Source organism: Molothrus ater, chromosome 5, assembly GCF_012460135.2.
Source record: "Molothrus ater isolate BHLD 08-10-18 breed brown headed cowbird chromosome 5, BPBGC_Mater_1.1, whole genome shotgun sequence".
In the NCBI taxonomy this organism is placed as follows: domain Eukaryota; kingdom Metazoa; phylum Chordata; class Aves; order Passeriformes; family Icteridae; genus Molothrus; species Molothrus ater.
This window is the reverse complement of record NC_050482.2, coordinates 60,838,427-60,851,516: the sequence shown is the minus strand read 5'-3', so window position 1 is coordinate 60,851,516 and position 13,090 is coordinate 60,838,427. Positions and strand designations below refer to the sequence as shown.

The 13,090-nt window shown below is 37.4% G+C and overlaps 1 protein-coding gene across 2 annotated transcripts in view; it reads right to left on the bottom strand.

Moving 5' to 3' along the window:
* Positions 1-1,661: 1,661 nt before the first annotated feature.
* The window catches only part of SYT10 (synaptotagmin 10), a 45,853-nt gene continuing 34,424 nt past the window's right edge, over positions 1,662-13,090 (bottom strand). The window contains exons 7-8 of one of the 2 annotated variants that reach the window (XR_004981769.1): positions 12,765-12,927; positions 1,662-10,720 (exon numbers count right to left, since the gene is read on the bottom strand). Coding sequence is in view for 1 of the 2 variants with exons in the window: in XM_036400200.1 (XP_036256093.1) it covers positions 12,856-12,927 (72 nt within the window). In the remaining variant the exon portion in view is untranslated. Of the gene's footprint in view, positions 12,928-13,090 lie in introns of both variants that reach the window. The other variant, XM_036400200.1, reaches the window with a different exon arrangement.

Sequence of the window (13,090 nt, the reverse complement as noted above, 5' to 3'; positions counted from 1 at the left end):
CAATGTGTTTTAGCAGGATAAGAGGTTGCTACACATGTATTTTTAATTCATTTGCTGCCTCCTTATGCATCACAGCTTTTCCTTTGGGAGACTCTCACATATTCCATGCAAAGTACAAATCCAAGTAGAGGAATGGGAGTTTTATGGTCTAGAGATGGGAGATATGGATCCACTTCTGATCCCTGATTTTCTCTGCATCACTTTTAAAGGTGTGTTATATTTTGTGCAGTGACTGAAAAGTAGTGCTCTTCTATGTGTGCAAGAATAATCAATAATTTGCAAGATTTTATCATATATACTTTTTACTGGGCTTTGTTTGCCTTTCTTTCTTCTCCTCTCTTCCTGACAAATCTGCTTCCTTCTGGTTCTTGTACCATTTTAAGCTGCACATTGCTTAGCTTCTCTGTGGGCTAGTAAATTTCATTATTGTAAGGAATGAAGATATATTCAGGAGTAACTGAAGCAAAAGGATTAGGACTTCATGCAGAAATTATATTTCACAGACTGCAGTGAAATCTTAAAGATAATTGTGTTGCTTCCATGCAAATTACAGACAGGTTTTCAAAATAAACTATAATATTCATAACCCTCAGAACCCATCACTCCAATGACAATCAGCATTTTATATGTGAGAGAGAGAATATTAAGATTAAAAGCAGTGGCAAACTGGAAGGACATTACCCTTGCTAGAGAAAGACAAGCAGTTTTCCAAAGGAAACAGAATCTTTCAATCACAAATGGGGACCAAGATTTTGAATTGAAGCAGAGAACAGAATTGTATTTAATATCTTAGCAAAAACTTGACTTGGAATAAATTAATGTTCAGCCATAAGAGATCAGAAGGAGGATGGGAACCTCACATATATATATATATATATCTAATTTCTCTTCAGGAGAATTAAATATTTCTGCCAAAGGTCGATTGCTTGTATGCTGCTTTTCCCCCCCAGTGTTTGTAATATGGAATTTAAGCATCTGGTACAATGGAAATAGATCACATTCAGCTGATACTGAACACTTTCAGCTTAGTTTTCCTCTTTAAACAGCCCTTGTTAAGTGCCAGCAAAAATCTGCTATGCTTGAGCCTGTCTACCCTGAATAATCATTGCTTCATAAGGTGTTGTCATCAACACCAATTAAGTTTAAACATAAATCCTATTCAAATCTGGCCATTCTTTTCCATTTAACAGTGGTAAATTTCTTGCCTATTTGATCTGTATGATTGTGCAACTAGAAAAAAGGAAGATGGAAATTAGGCTTGTGTCTCTTTAGTGAGATACTTCAATATTCTTAAATACTTTAAAAATATTAAATTTAATAGTTAATCCATTATTTAAAACATGGTCTAATGACTTTGAAGATTACAGTAAACAATATCATAGCAGGAAATGGAAGATAATGTGGAGAGAATTACACAAAGTAATAATGGAGCCGTTTGATTTAATTGTTTTCACTCAAGGGCATTCTCTCTTGAACCTTGCAAGTCTGGTGGCAAAAGTATCCTTTGCTTCTTCAAGGTGTAGAATTTTAAAGTAACAGGTTCATGAGAAGAAAAGACCTTGGATGTTGACAGGGCTGCTCAACTTGGGGGCATTGTAATGCACGGATCTTTGTAGACCTTTGAAAAGTGTTCTTTTGTAAGAATGACAGAAAAAAGGGAATAATTTTAATCACTTTATTTCTTGTTCAAAATACATATGAAACAATTAGAATAAAATTATTTCAAATGAACTCTTTGATTTTTCTTGTCTTTTTTAAATATAAAATTATCACAAACTGTACACTTCATAACATTTTTGAGGTTTCATTGTTACATATTTTTTTCAGAACTGACAAATAGATTCACACTTTCTAGAGAATACATTGTAAAAATACTGAAATGTGTTACAGCTCTCAAAGGCTAGTGCAAAAAAACCCATTTACTATCAGTAGTACAATTTATGTTGTCAAGTTTCACAAATGGCCATTTAGCGCATACAAAAAGCCAGTAACACAAGTTCAAAAAGTTTTGTTTTCTTGTCTCTATAACGCAGAAGCCAAGGATATTGACTTGAACAATGTCTAGGTATCAAATCACAGACTTCATTTAAAAAGTCACATCATGAACACTGAATAAAGGGTACTAAAACAGTCAGGTATTTAATATTAGATCTTGGTCAGCCAACACCACATAGCAAGAAGAGACAAAATCTTAGAAGAACTCTGCAGTTCTTTGTAAGCTACATAGACTTGGCAACATTTCTGATCTAATCATAAAGATTATTTTAAAGGTAGGGAGTTCTGTTAGAGTTTGGGCCAGTTAGGGCCTAATCCAGAGCCCTCACTGTCACAGCAAATCCTGACAGACATTGTGCTGGGTGCTTTCGTTTAAGATGTCAAGATATTAAGTGTTTAAATACTAAGTGGGGTTTTTTTAACTGTCAATATTTCCTGTGGCCAGGAACTCCATTTTAAACTTCCTACCTTTTGAAGCATACACTCTGGAGAATGCCTTCCCCACAAACAAGCATATACCAGGAAAAGAGGATGTTCTGTGCAGAAGCAGAGATGTGGCTGATTTCTGTTCTCCTCCCCCGGTTCAGTGCTCACGAGGAGCCCACTGAAGCCAGTCAGCTCGAATGCAGCATGGACTACAAGCTCATGGAAAGGAAGGAGAAGCTTTTTGGGACTCCCCTGGTGGTTGGAGGAGCACCTGGATGGTTGAGAGGAGCTGGTGCTGCAGTCCTGCTGCCCGGGGTGGTGGGTGCTGGGCAGAGCAGGGCAAGCAGGAGATGCCATCCGGCTCTGCCTGCTCCCATCCCAGCCAGCAGGGCTGTACTGCCATGGAGGGAGCTGAGGTTAACAGCTTGATATTGTTAACACAATATTTCACATGGTTCTCTGAACAAGCACCCTCGTGATCTCCCCCAGAAAGTGGAGAAAGCACAAGTCAGAAGTGCCTTTCCAAATCAGGGCAGCCAGCTTGCCAGCTTCTAGGATATAAAACAACCCATATCCCATCCTTAGACATGTGCATTTAAGTCCAACATAAAGTCCAGAAACCTAAATAGAGAAGCATAGAAAGAATTTAGACCTACACTTGGAAGAAAAAGAAACAAGGAACAATACTAAATACATATCTAGGCTTTTTCCTTCTATTGAGAAATAGTTTTCTATTTATTTAACAAAATTAAATTTTTTTCAATATTTTTTCCATAGAAATATAGACTGAAAAGAAGTGCTTTATATCTGATGTGCAACAGGACTATCTAAAAATTCCATATCAAAGGTTTAGTCTATACACACACCCTCTGAGCTTCAGAACAAAATGGCATTTTGTGGAAACCTGCAGGCCACCATTAAAAAGGAAAAATCTGTAAAAACACATCACCTCCGTGTCTGACTACATACACCAGACGTTTTTATTTACCAAGTCAGGCAGCTGAGGCTCATCTTTCCTACCATTATTAGTAAAATCAGCATTTGCAAGAGTAGCTCATGCCCCAGAGATGTGCTGGAGACTTCTAATATAGTCTGAGCTGTCAGAAAGCGACAAAAATCCATGGTGGATGTAAGAGAAATCATTCTGCTTGCCTTGAGACTGGGTTCATTTCTTTGGATGCTTTGGCACATCCTCATGTGTAACCTGATGTGGAGTGCACCAAAATCAGCAGCAGTGGTCCTGCTGGATTTCAGTGTTGGGCTGGCCAAGTACAGAGTGCTTTCAGAGGAAATTACATATTAAAAAGAGCTACAGAGTGACTTTGCTGGATCCATTTAATGGTCTATTGTCATGGTATTAAGAAAATATTTTTGTTTTAATCTTGTTTTACAAGAACTATTGGCGCATAAAGTAGCAAGTGATCAGCCCAAAAGAAAGCTCCTTTTGAAAGCATGCTAGAATTCTTCTATATTTGGAATAGGGTGATAAACAGATTTTTTTAGCAGATCCAAAATATATAAATGAATGTGTATTGTTAATACTTACACCTTAAGAGATGAATTGAATCACTTTTATTGTGCTATATTATTCCAATAACTATTAAAACTACTTTAGATACTTTTACCATATTGTGTTTTTCTTCAGATAGCCCAAAAATTGAGGTGGAATATTCTAATTCTAGTCAGAAAAAGTCACATATAAAGGAAAATGCCTTTTTGCCACATTTTTATATTTTCCTGCCACAGATATTTTTTGCTGAAAGGCTTTTTTACTTCTTTTTTTTGCATCAGTATTATTTTCAGTGCATGAGTAGATTGGTACTTTAGTACCATTTTTTGCCCTGCTAGAGATTAAATTAGAATGTTCTGTCTTGAGAAAAAGTCAATTTTTAACAACAGTACATGAAAAAAAAAAGGAAAGAAAAATTTAAAAGCCATGTTGATATAATTTGAGTGAAATCTCTTTTCTCAGCAGAGATTGCTCATCATCAAGCCCTCTTTGGGTAAAAAGGCTCTTTGACTTCATAGACTGCCCTGTGCTGGGAGGGCAGGCAGAATAAGAGCCAGGATTTGAGGGGTTAATCCTCAGAGCGTCTCTGAAACCTGGCTGTGACCTACAACTGTTTGTCTGCTACTGGCAAGTAGCTAAAGTGCAATAGTGCCAGGCTCCCTTTCAGAGGAATACAGAAAAGGTCCAGCTGTGCAGATTTCGGCTGCTGGCTAAGATAAAGCTACACTTTCTCATTAGTGACTCTGATTCCATGGCCCAAGGTTACCTTTGTGGACTAAGAACTGAAAAGGTTGTAGGTTTGAATAAATTAATCAGGTTCTTGTGCTATAAGGATAATTAAGGTCATTAAATACTCATAATGCATGAGGCTTGAAAGGAATAGATGTAAGAGTGTGATGTGCTCTTTGGAGAGTCCCCAAAATCTCCTTTTTCATTTTCTGTGGTAGCCAAATCTCCATTTACATGAAGAAGAAAGACACACCCATCCACACATACCCATTTGACAAAAATAATTACAGCTGGCAATTCTCTGTCTTGTTCAGCTATGCAGTCATTTCCCTCATAACTATTATTACACAATTAAGCCTCAGAAAACCACGGTGAGGGAAGTAATGGTCCTCTGTTGATCACTCTGATAAGAGGTAGCCACTCCCAGGGTGAAACATTCACAGTACACCCACTACTATGTGACAATCTGGGACAAAGGAATAAGAATTCATTATTCTGCTGAACCTCCATGAATAGGAAGAACAGGAGGAAACAGAATTTGGCTGAAACCTCAGTTCCAGAACCCTATTCAATGTGGGATATTAAGGGAGAAATACACCATAATTATGACTTCATATTTTTGAGTCATCAGAGAATTAGCACCTGCAGCAGCCCAATGACTTGTCCACCATTTTGTGGTATTAGTTGAGGCTTGACTTGAGAACAAAACCAGTACCTTGTGTACCACAGCAGCACTTCCAGAGCTGTTTCCTATGGTTATTCAAGCACTCTTTGTCAGGAGCTTTGATAATATGAAGAGGTGACATTATATAAAAATGTTTTTTTCACCTGTTGGAGATCTTCCAACCTATGTCAGGTGCAAATAAATAGGAGGCCATGGCAGCATCCAGAGAGGAATGTGTCTGAGCACATGTGGGAAATGTCCTTTTTTTGCCTCAATTGTCCTGCAAGAAAGAGACCAGGGGGGTAGGATATGCCATGAGCAACTACCAGTGCTCTTTGCACTGTGGATCCTCTGAGAGCAAGATCTGTGGGGTAGAGGGTTGTTTTTACTTTAAGAACAGACTCAGGTTCTGGAATTGGCTCCCACTACCCTTGTGAGCTTGCAAATGGCTGTGCAAGATATGAAGTGGGGGAATCATGTCAAAAATCCCTTTCTGTTTGGAATATTTGTTACATATACATTTTTCTCTATTGAAAAGACTATTCAACCCTTGTTTATATTTTCCACTTTGCCTTTAAGCTTTTTTGCTTTTTGGGTTTTTTTTTTTTTGTTTTGTTTGTTTGTTTTTTAAGTTTTCCAGAGGGCTCTCTTCATACTCTATTGGCTTTTCCCCTCCTCTCCTGTCTCCTGTTATGGCTCAGATGTCATAACAAAATTTTAAATATCTTCTTGTTCAGTCCTCTTCACTTTTAATCCTATTATCAGTCTCAACTCATAGCATATTGAAAAAAAAGCTCTCTCCTCTTGCAGACTACTTTTATGGAAATGTATCTGCTTCACAAAAACATCCAACAGCCTACAATTTCTCCTGAAATTAACCTAGAAAGTGTCCCAAAAAAAAACAACAGATTCTTTTTGTCAGTGCTAATCTTAAGTGCCTAAAATTCCTATCTGTGATGTTGATGAATATTTGTTGGAATATTTCTGATATTTGAAATCACACATGGCCAGGCAACTAGGAATTCTATACCTGCAGGAAAATATTGCTTTACAATCAGAAACACATCTTTCCTTTTTAAACTAAGAGGTCCCAGAGTATTAGGTCTTCTATCTATACCATTATTCTACACAGGAAAGCAGTTTTGAGCATGTTCTAGAGCTTTATTTATTGTACAGAAAGTTTTTACTCCCCACTCTTGTTTAAATTTTACTTTATTTTCCTCATGGATGGATGCATGCATTTACTTTACTTCAGGGTCTTGAATTTGTAAGGTATGAAAATATCCCAAACTGTTTAAAAGCAATCTCTCAAAAACACTTAAATGCTTGTATTTTGAAAGAAGGAAAGTTGTATAAAAGGTAGGTTGCTGCCATGAAAACATGTTTCTGGCACTCTTTTCTAATCAATGGCTTTGTGAACCCTGAAGTTGTGATGAAATAGCCCTGCCCTCATCCTTTCCTTGGTCTGTCTTCACTCCTTTTTTAATGTCAGGCTTCCTGATTTCACCTCTCTAGGGGAGAGGCAGGATTTCACAATTCTTTAATTTTTGCTGGGCTTTGGGACACTGTGTCTGAGCCAACACAGGCAGTCTGAATGGATCTGCAGCTTTTCTTTTAGAGAGTCTGTGAGTACTCCATTAAAAATAGAATGCTATTTAAATATTTAATCTCAAATATGCAAACTTAAATATTTCAAATAAATGGAATTGAAAATAACAGTCTATATGCATATTTTTTCTGTCTCAAGCTTTCCCACCCATTCATGGGAGAGCAACCAAGCCTTTTTTCTCTGTGAACTACAGTACCAGCTTGCATCCCCAGCCTGCTCAGACATAAATCTTGTGTGCTCTGAATCAGATCTCTTGATGTTTCCTGTGCCTTTTTCCCTATACCTGCTTGGGATTTCTCCATTTTAGATGAGATGCATTTTTCAGACTGGCTATAGCATCAGCAGACTCTCCCAGGCCACCAAGATGGACATTAACATTTTATACAACTCATTTGCTCCTGAGAGACACTCCCCTGTCAAACATTTTCTGCCTGTTTTTCCCTAAAGTAGATTTTTGAACTCACCTAGCTCAGGACCAATAGTCAACTCAACATATTGTATTCATAAATTATTACAGAGCAGCTCCACTTTCATCACAGCAGCTCTGTGCCTTCCTGCAGCTCCAACTTCCAGAACATACTGCCTTGATTTATTTTTCAGGGAATCATCATTCCTTTTCCACAGGAGGGAGCTTTGGTGTTCTGGCCACTTATTTAAGCTGTATTTATATGTATTGGTTATATTTTGACAGTGTTGGTACTGAGGATCTTCAATAGCATCAACATGGTTCAGCCACAGAGTTTGTAAGAAATGTCCTCCCTTGGATCAGCAAGGCAAAACACTTGTCTTTAATACCAACAAAATGGCTAGTCCCCATGATGGCACAGAGCCAAATTGATTTTTCCTGTTCTGCAAATTTAACATGCTTTGTGCCCTTCCAGGGGACTGAGCCCCCATGGAACACAAGAATCACAGTCTACACTTGGCTGGAAAAAAAATTCACGTGACAATAGCAGAGGCATTCTCCTCTCTGAGCCTGTAAAGAGGTTTCCCAGCAACAGCAACATTGTAGAGGTGCTATCAGATAAAACATCAAATCACAGCCCTGAGCACCTGCTATCATCAAGCATCCCTTAGCACTCAGCACAAGATTGAAGGTGTTAGTTCCATTTTCCTGACCAGATTGCCCTGTGAAATTCAAATCCCACCTGCAGCTTCACTTTCTCTTAGATTTCTAGCTCCTGGTCTCCTTCATGCTGTTAAAAACCTGCCATTTTCCAGGGTTAAGAAAAAGTGCCTTGTGCAGGAGATATTTATTCATCTAGATGAGTAAACAAAAGATACTTTTAGAAGTTAAGGTATTATTTGCCTTGGAAAAGGCAAATGGCTGTGATCAGCACCTCAATAAACTCCTATGCTTAATGCTGATGCTTCTGCAGGAATGTGCTTCTTTTGTCTGTTTTACAGCAGAGAAAGAAAGGACAAGTGGTAAAACTACTGGAATTATTATCAGTTTCAGGAGGAAGGTTTCAGTTTCAGGGCATTTGCAGATGCATGGAACAGCTTTGTGTCTACTGCCACATTTTTCTTCATCTTTCCTAGTTCTGGATCTGCTCTGTGCCATAATTTAGCTCTTTTCAGAGAGCTCAGTTTAGACTGGCAAGACTCAGAAGCTAAATGAAAGTGAATCTTGAGTTAAAATGAGTCTCTGCTGTGGTGTGAATGACGGAGAAAATGTCCCATCAAAACCTGCATTAATATTTCTCATATATATGGTATATTTTATCCATATTTTGGATGGTCCAATACATATCCATATTTTGGGTGGTCCAACTAAACATGAGCTTTGTCCAAAAGTCACCTCACTGATTAACATTTACATCATATTTTAACAGCTATCAAATTTTCAAGCCTGTTCATTTGTAGAAATAATGTCATATGAACTTCTCAGGTCAAGGAATTGTCACTCAGTACAGATTTGCCAAGTGTTTATCATGAACTCAAACTGTATTTCTGATTAGCTGTGAGGGTTCTGTTGCAACAGAAGTGCTAAATAATAGTGATTGTACATCCAGCAAGTGCAAGTATTTGTATGTGCAAACCTAGGTTTTTGCGTGCTCAAATAAGGTGATTTTCAAATTTGGCAGGCACATTTATGGATTTCGGAAAAATGTTACATTTTCAGCAGAAGAAGAACTCTATTACTGAGTTCTGAAATACCCTTCTTTTGAATGTTTGCTCACTCAAAAAATACAGACAAATGATTTCAGATGTATAAAGCCTGTTAAATTAATGGAGTATAATAAAAAGTTAGTAAATACAAAAGTTTATAAAAAAGAGATAGCAAAATAATCTTGTAACTAGACTATCATGTATAGGTTGTACATCATAATGTTAAAAATTTTTAAAGGGATTGCATTGAATCCAATTAAGAAGCTGAGAAAGAGGAGAAAAGGATGGATCACATGAGTCTTGTAACTAAACTTTTTTCTTAATATTGCTCAAAAAATGCATCCACAGAAAGAAATTAGGTAACTGCTTTTTCCCTTGAAAAAAATCAACCCAATGAAAACATTTATTGGTAGCTCAATATTTTCTTCAATAATATTGGAAGTGGTGATGATTCTTTAAGAAAAATGTATAATTTTGTTACTTGAGCATAAGTAATCCAAAGAATTGCATTTATTAAAGAAGAAATTTTGCAGGGGAAGTTGCTGGCCACTTTGTCTCTGACCAATATTCATATCCCTAAGACCAAAAGATGGTGAGGAGGAGCTGGTTGCTGCTGGGTGGGTGAGGGCAAGGGCCATGTCAGCAGGACTGTAAAATGCTGGGATCCAAAGCTGAGGTTATGGAGTGCAGAACATGACTTAAATCTTTGTGAGCTTGTGCCCACCTGTGCAGCGTGAGAGTATAAAGAAAGCCAGGCCATGCAATAAATACAATTCTTAAGTACTGGTGCTGTTTCCAGTAAACAGCTTCAAGCAAAATAACGTAGGCCTTTAGGAAAGGAAGATTTTCTAGCTGTTGTAAAAGTACTACAATATATTTTAAACCAGCTTTTTGCCACATTTGTTTTTTTCCCAAATAAGGGTCATGCACGGGATATGGGAGAAATGTGGATAAGCAGAAAAAAACCATCAGGATGGGAGAGAGATCTTCCAACCTCTCCAATTTTCCAAATTAAAATATTTAGAATTCCTTAATAAAGATATGCATCAAGCAACATATTCCTTGACTTAAACTGTGCTAAGCTCTTCCTTGGTGCTTTTGTGATGTCACTGGGAGTAACTTGTGAACCAGGCTCTAAAGCCAATGGATGGATTATGCTAAGTACATATCCTGTCTTTTGAGATGGCTAAGGAAACAATGGAGAAAAATAAATCTTTTTTACTAGTTCTATTAATCACTGCTAAGGGAATAAAGATAAATACTTAAGAGATCATCTTTGAAGCTAGATGTCCAGATGATTTTGCAGCCTGATTTCTCCTAGATGCAGAGCACCCATCAATCAGGTTTAGACACAGAAGTCATTCACTATTGTTATTAACAATACCAAAAATAACACAACAAAGGGGCACAAGCCGAGCCTTTGGTATTTGACAACAATTAAAATTTAAGAAAATGAATCTTGAAATACCTTATTACCTATGATGAAACACAGAGGATACTCAGAGAACAGTAAAATAGGTAAAAAGATGTTGCTCATTGCTGAACATTTATGCTACATTTGATCATGAATTTGTTTGCTTTTTGAATATTAGGTGCAAAAAAGTGCAAAGAATATTTAATTAACTGTTACAGTACCACATTACAAAAAGTATTCTCTAGGCCACAAAGGCCACTGCTGATATAATTTATATTAAGGTAAATGTATACATAAAATAGTTTTTCAATGTCCATATATATATATACATATATATCTGTTTCTATATCAGCCTTACAGAATCATGTTGAAAATTATCTAGGCCACAGAATTTTGTTAGGATAATAATGATGGGAGGGGAAAAAACCTCACAGAGGAGAGTTTGTTCTCCTATTAAAAAAATTACTCATCCAGAGCAAAAGGAGGTATGAAATTCTGCAAGGCTGCTCTGTATTTATGGTGATGAAAATACAATCTTAAGCAGGGAGGATCAGAGTTCAGCATTACCAATCCTCTCTGGGAGAAACCATTTCTGCCTAGAGGCCATGAATAACAACCTTAAACAGACATTCAAAAACTTGGGCTGGAGCCTTTGCTTCTTTCCCTTTTTTCTTTCTTTTATTTTCTTTTTTTTCCCTTATTTGTAAAGACTGTCTGAGAGATTGATTTTTATATTTATTTGCTTGCTTGCTGTGTTCATAGGCACAGGAGGCAAGGCATAAAAGTGCCTCCTTTTTTGACTCAGATACTCCTGTAATGTTAAGACCAGCCCTGCTAGCTTTTCTGGAGCAGTTTAAGACACTTAAAGGTATTTTTGTCTGTCTTAGAGATCACTCAGTGGCATGGAGGGACTGGATCTTCAGGAACATATTTTGTGTCAGCCAGGCTAAACCAACTCAAAATGGTTCTTCAGAAGTTTGCCAAAATGACCTTTTCCCTTCAATCCAGATGAATTCTCAAAATTTCTTTCATTAGCATAAATCAATCTTCCTGTGTCATTTTTCTCCTGCATGACACTTCTGTAAAAATGCTTTTTTTGGAAAACGCTGTCTCCTCTGTTTTTTTTATATATATTGCAAAGGTACAAAAAGTGCCACCTCCTAACTTTTTCTAATTATAGTCCAGCTTTCAAAATCTCAGACCCAATCATGCTGTCTGTGCTACACTCTTCACAGAAAGAAAGAAAAGAAAAAAGAAAGTAATTATTGGATTTATCTGATTGAAGTAAACTGCAGTGTTTGGAGATAAATCCACAAAGTAATATGTAGTTCTCTTCTAGTTTTTAATGTATCTGACTACAGCAAATAGATTTTTGCATTTTCTGTCACTGTGTATTTTAATAAATGAGTTTACTTGCTTGTAAAATAGTCACATTTTGATTTGTCTCGCCATAGACTGACAGAAAACACATCTCAAATTCATATTTAGCATATGTGTCTAGAGGCATCCAGCCAGCAACCAGAAACTAAATTCCATGTGTGTGCTGCACTCAGTCAAAATAACTTCAAAGAAATCTAAGTCTGTCACATTAAATCAAGAATCACAGAAATGCTGTGGGTAACTGCAATATTTGGTCAACTTTGTGAAGAGAAAAATCACATTAAATCAATTCCTTTACGTCTGAGCATTCTCTCCTCTGCAGTTTGACTTGTGTAGAGATGCAGCTGTTATCATGAGTGCTGGAAGGTTATAACTGCATAGATCCAGTTCTCATACCTGTTTCAGAAGGGCTGGACTAAAACCCACTGAGGTCAATAGAGCTGCCTCATTGCCTCCAGTGGGCTTTAAATCAGCCCTTCCTCCCTGCCCAAGGAATGAACTGATTTTCCAGCTACTCAAAACATGACAACAGTTGGTTTTTTTTCATGCAACATCCAGTTTGATGTGCTGTCTTGCAAAGTCACAGAGAATTTAGTGCAATTTAGAAGGCATTTACTGCATGAACTGTGTATGACTATTTGCTCTCCCTCAAAAGAATTAGGTGTTAAAAGGTGCAGTAGTTTTGAATTACTTAAGGGATCTTTTTTTCTGGTTTCTTTGCCTCTGAAAAGATACAGGCCCCATCAAACCACTGCTTGAATATGATCCTGGATACATGCCAGAGATAAAAACAGGTGAATGAATTTGCACAAGGAGGGGTTATATTTGACTTGAGTCAACTTCATTCACACTTTAACAAATTATTATAAGTTATCATATAAGACTTAGAACAGGAAAGATGCATTTTGATAAAAAATATGGATACAGTTCATCTGCAGAATGCAAACCTTCTGTTGATGTAGATGTGAGCTAGGGGGGAGCTTTGGACACTGAGCAGGATGGATCCTTTCTGGCTCCTAGGGCGTAAGCGGTGGTTTGGGTGAGGAACAGGATCCCTGGCTGTCAAAACTGGTTGCTCGGCCAGGTAGCTGCAAGAAAAGTGTTATTTTTACAGATGTTATCACATCTGGCTGTGCATCACACTCATTTCAGAGGATGAGAGACTCTCAAAAAAGAATCCAGATCACATCCAGACCCTTTCTAGTCTCTGGATCAAAGTCTCTGGTGTCAAAGTCTCCAGCAGAACTAATA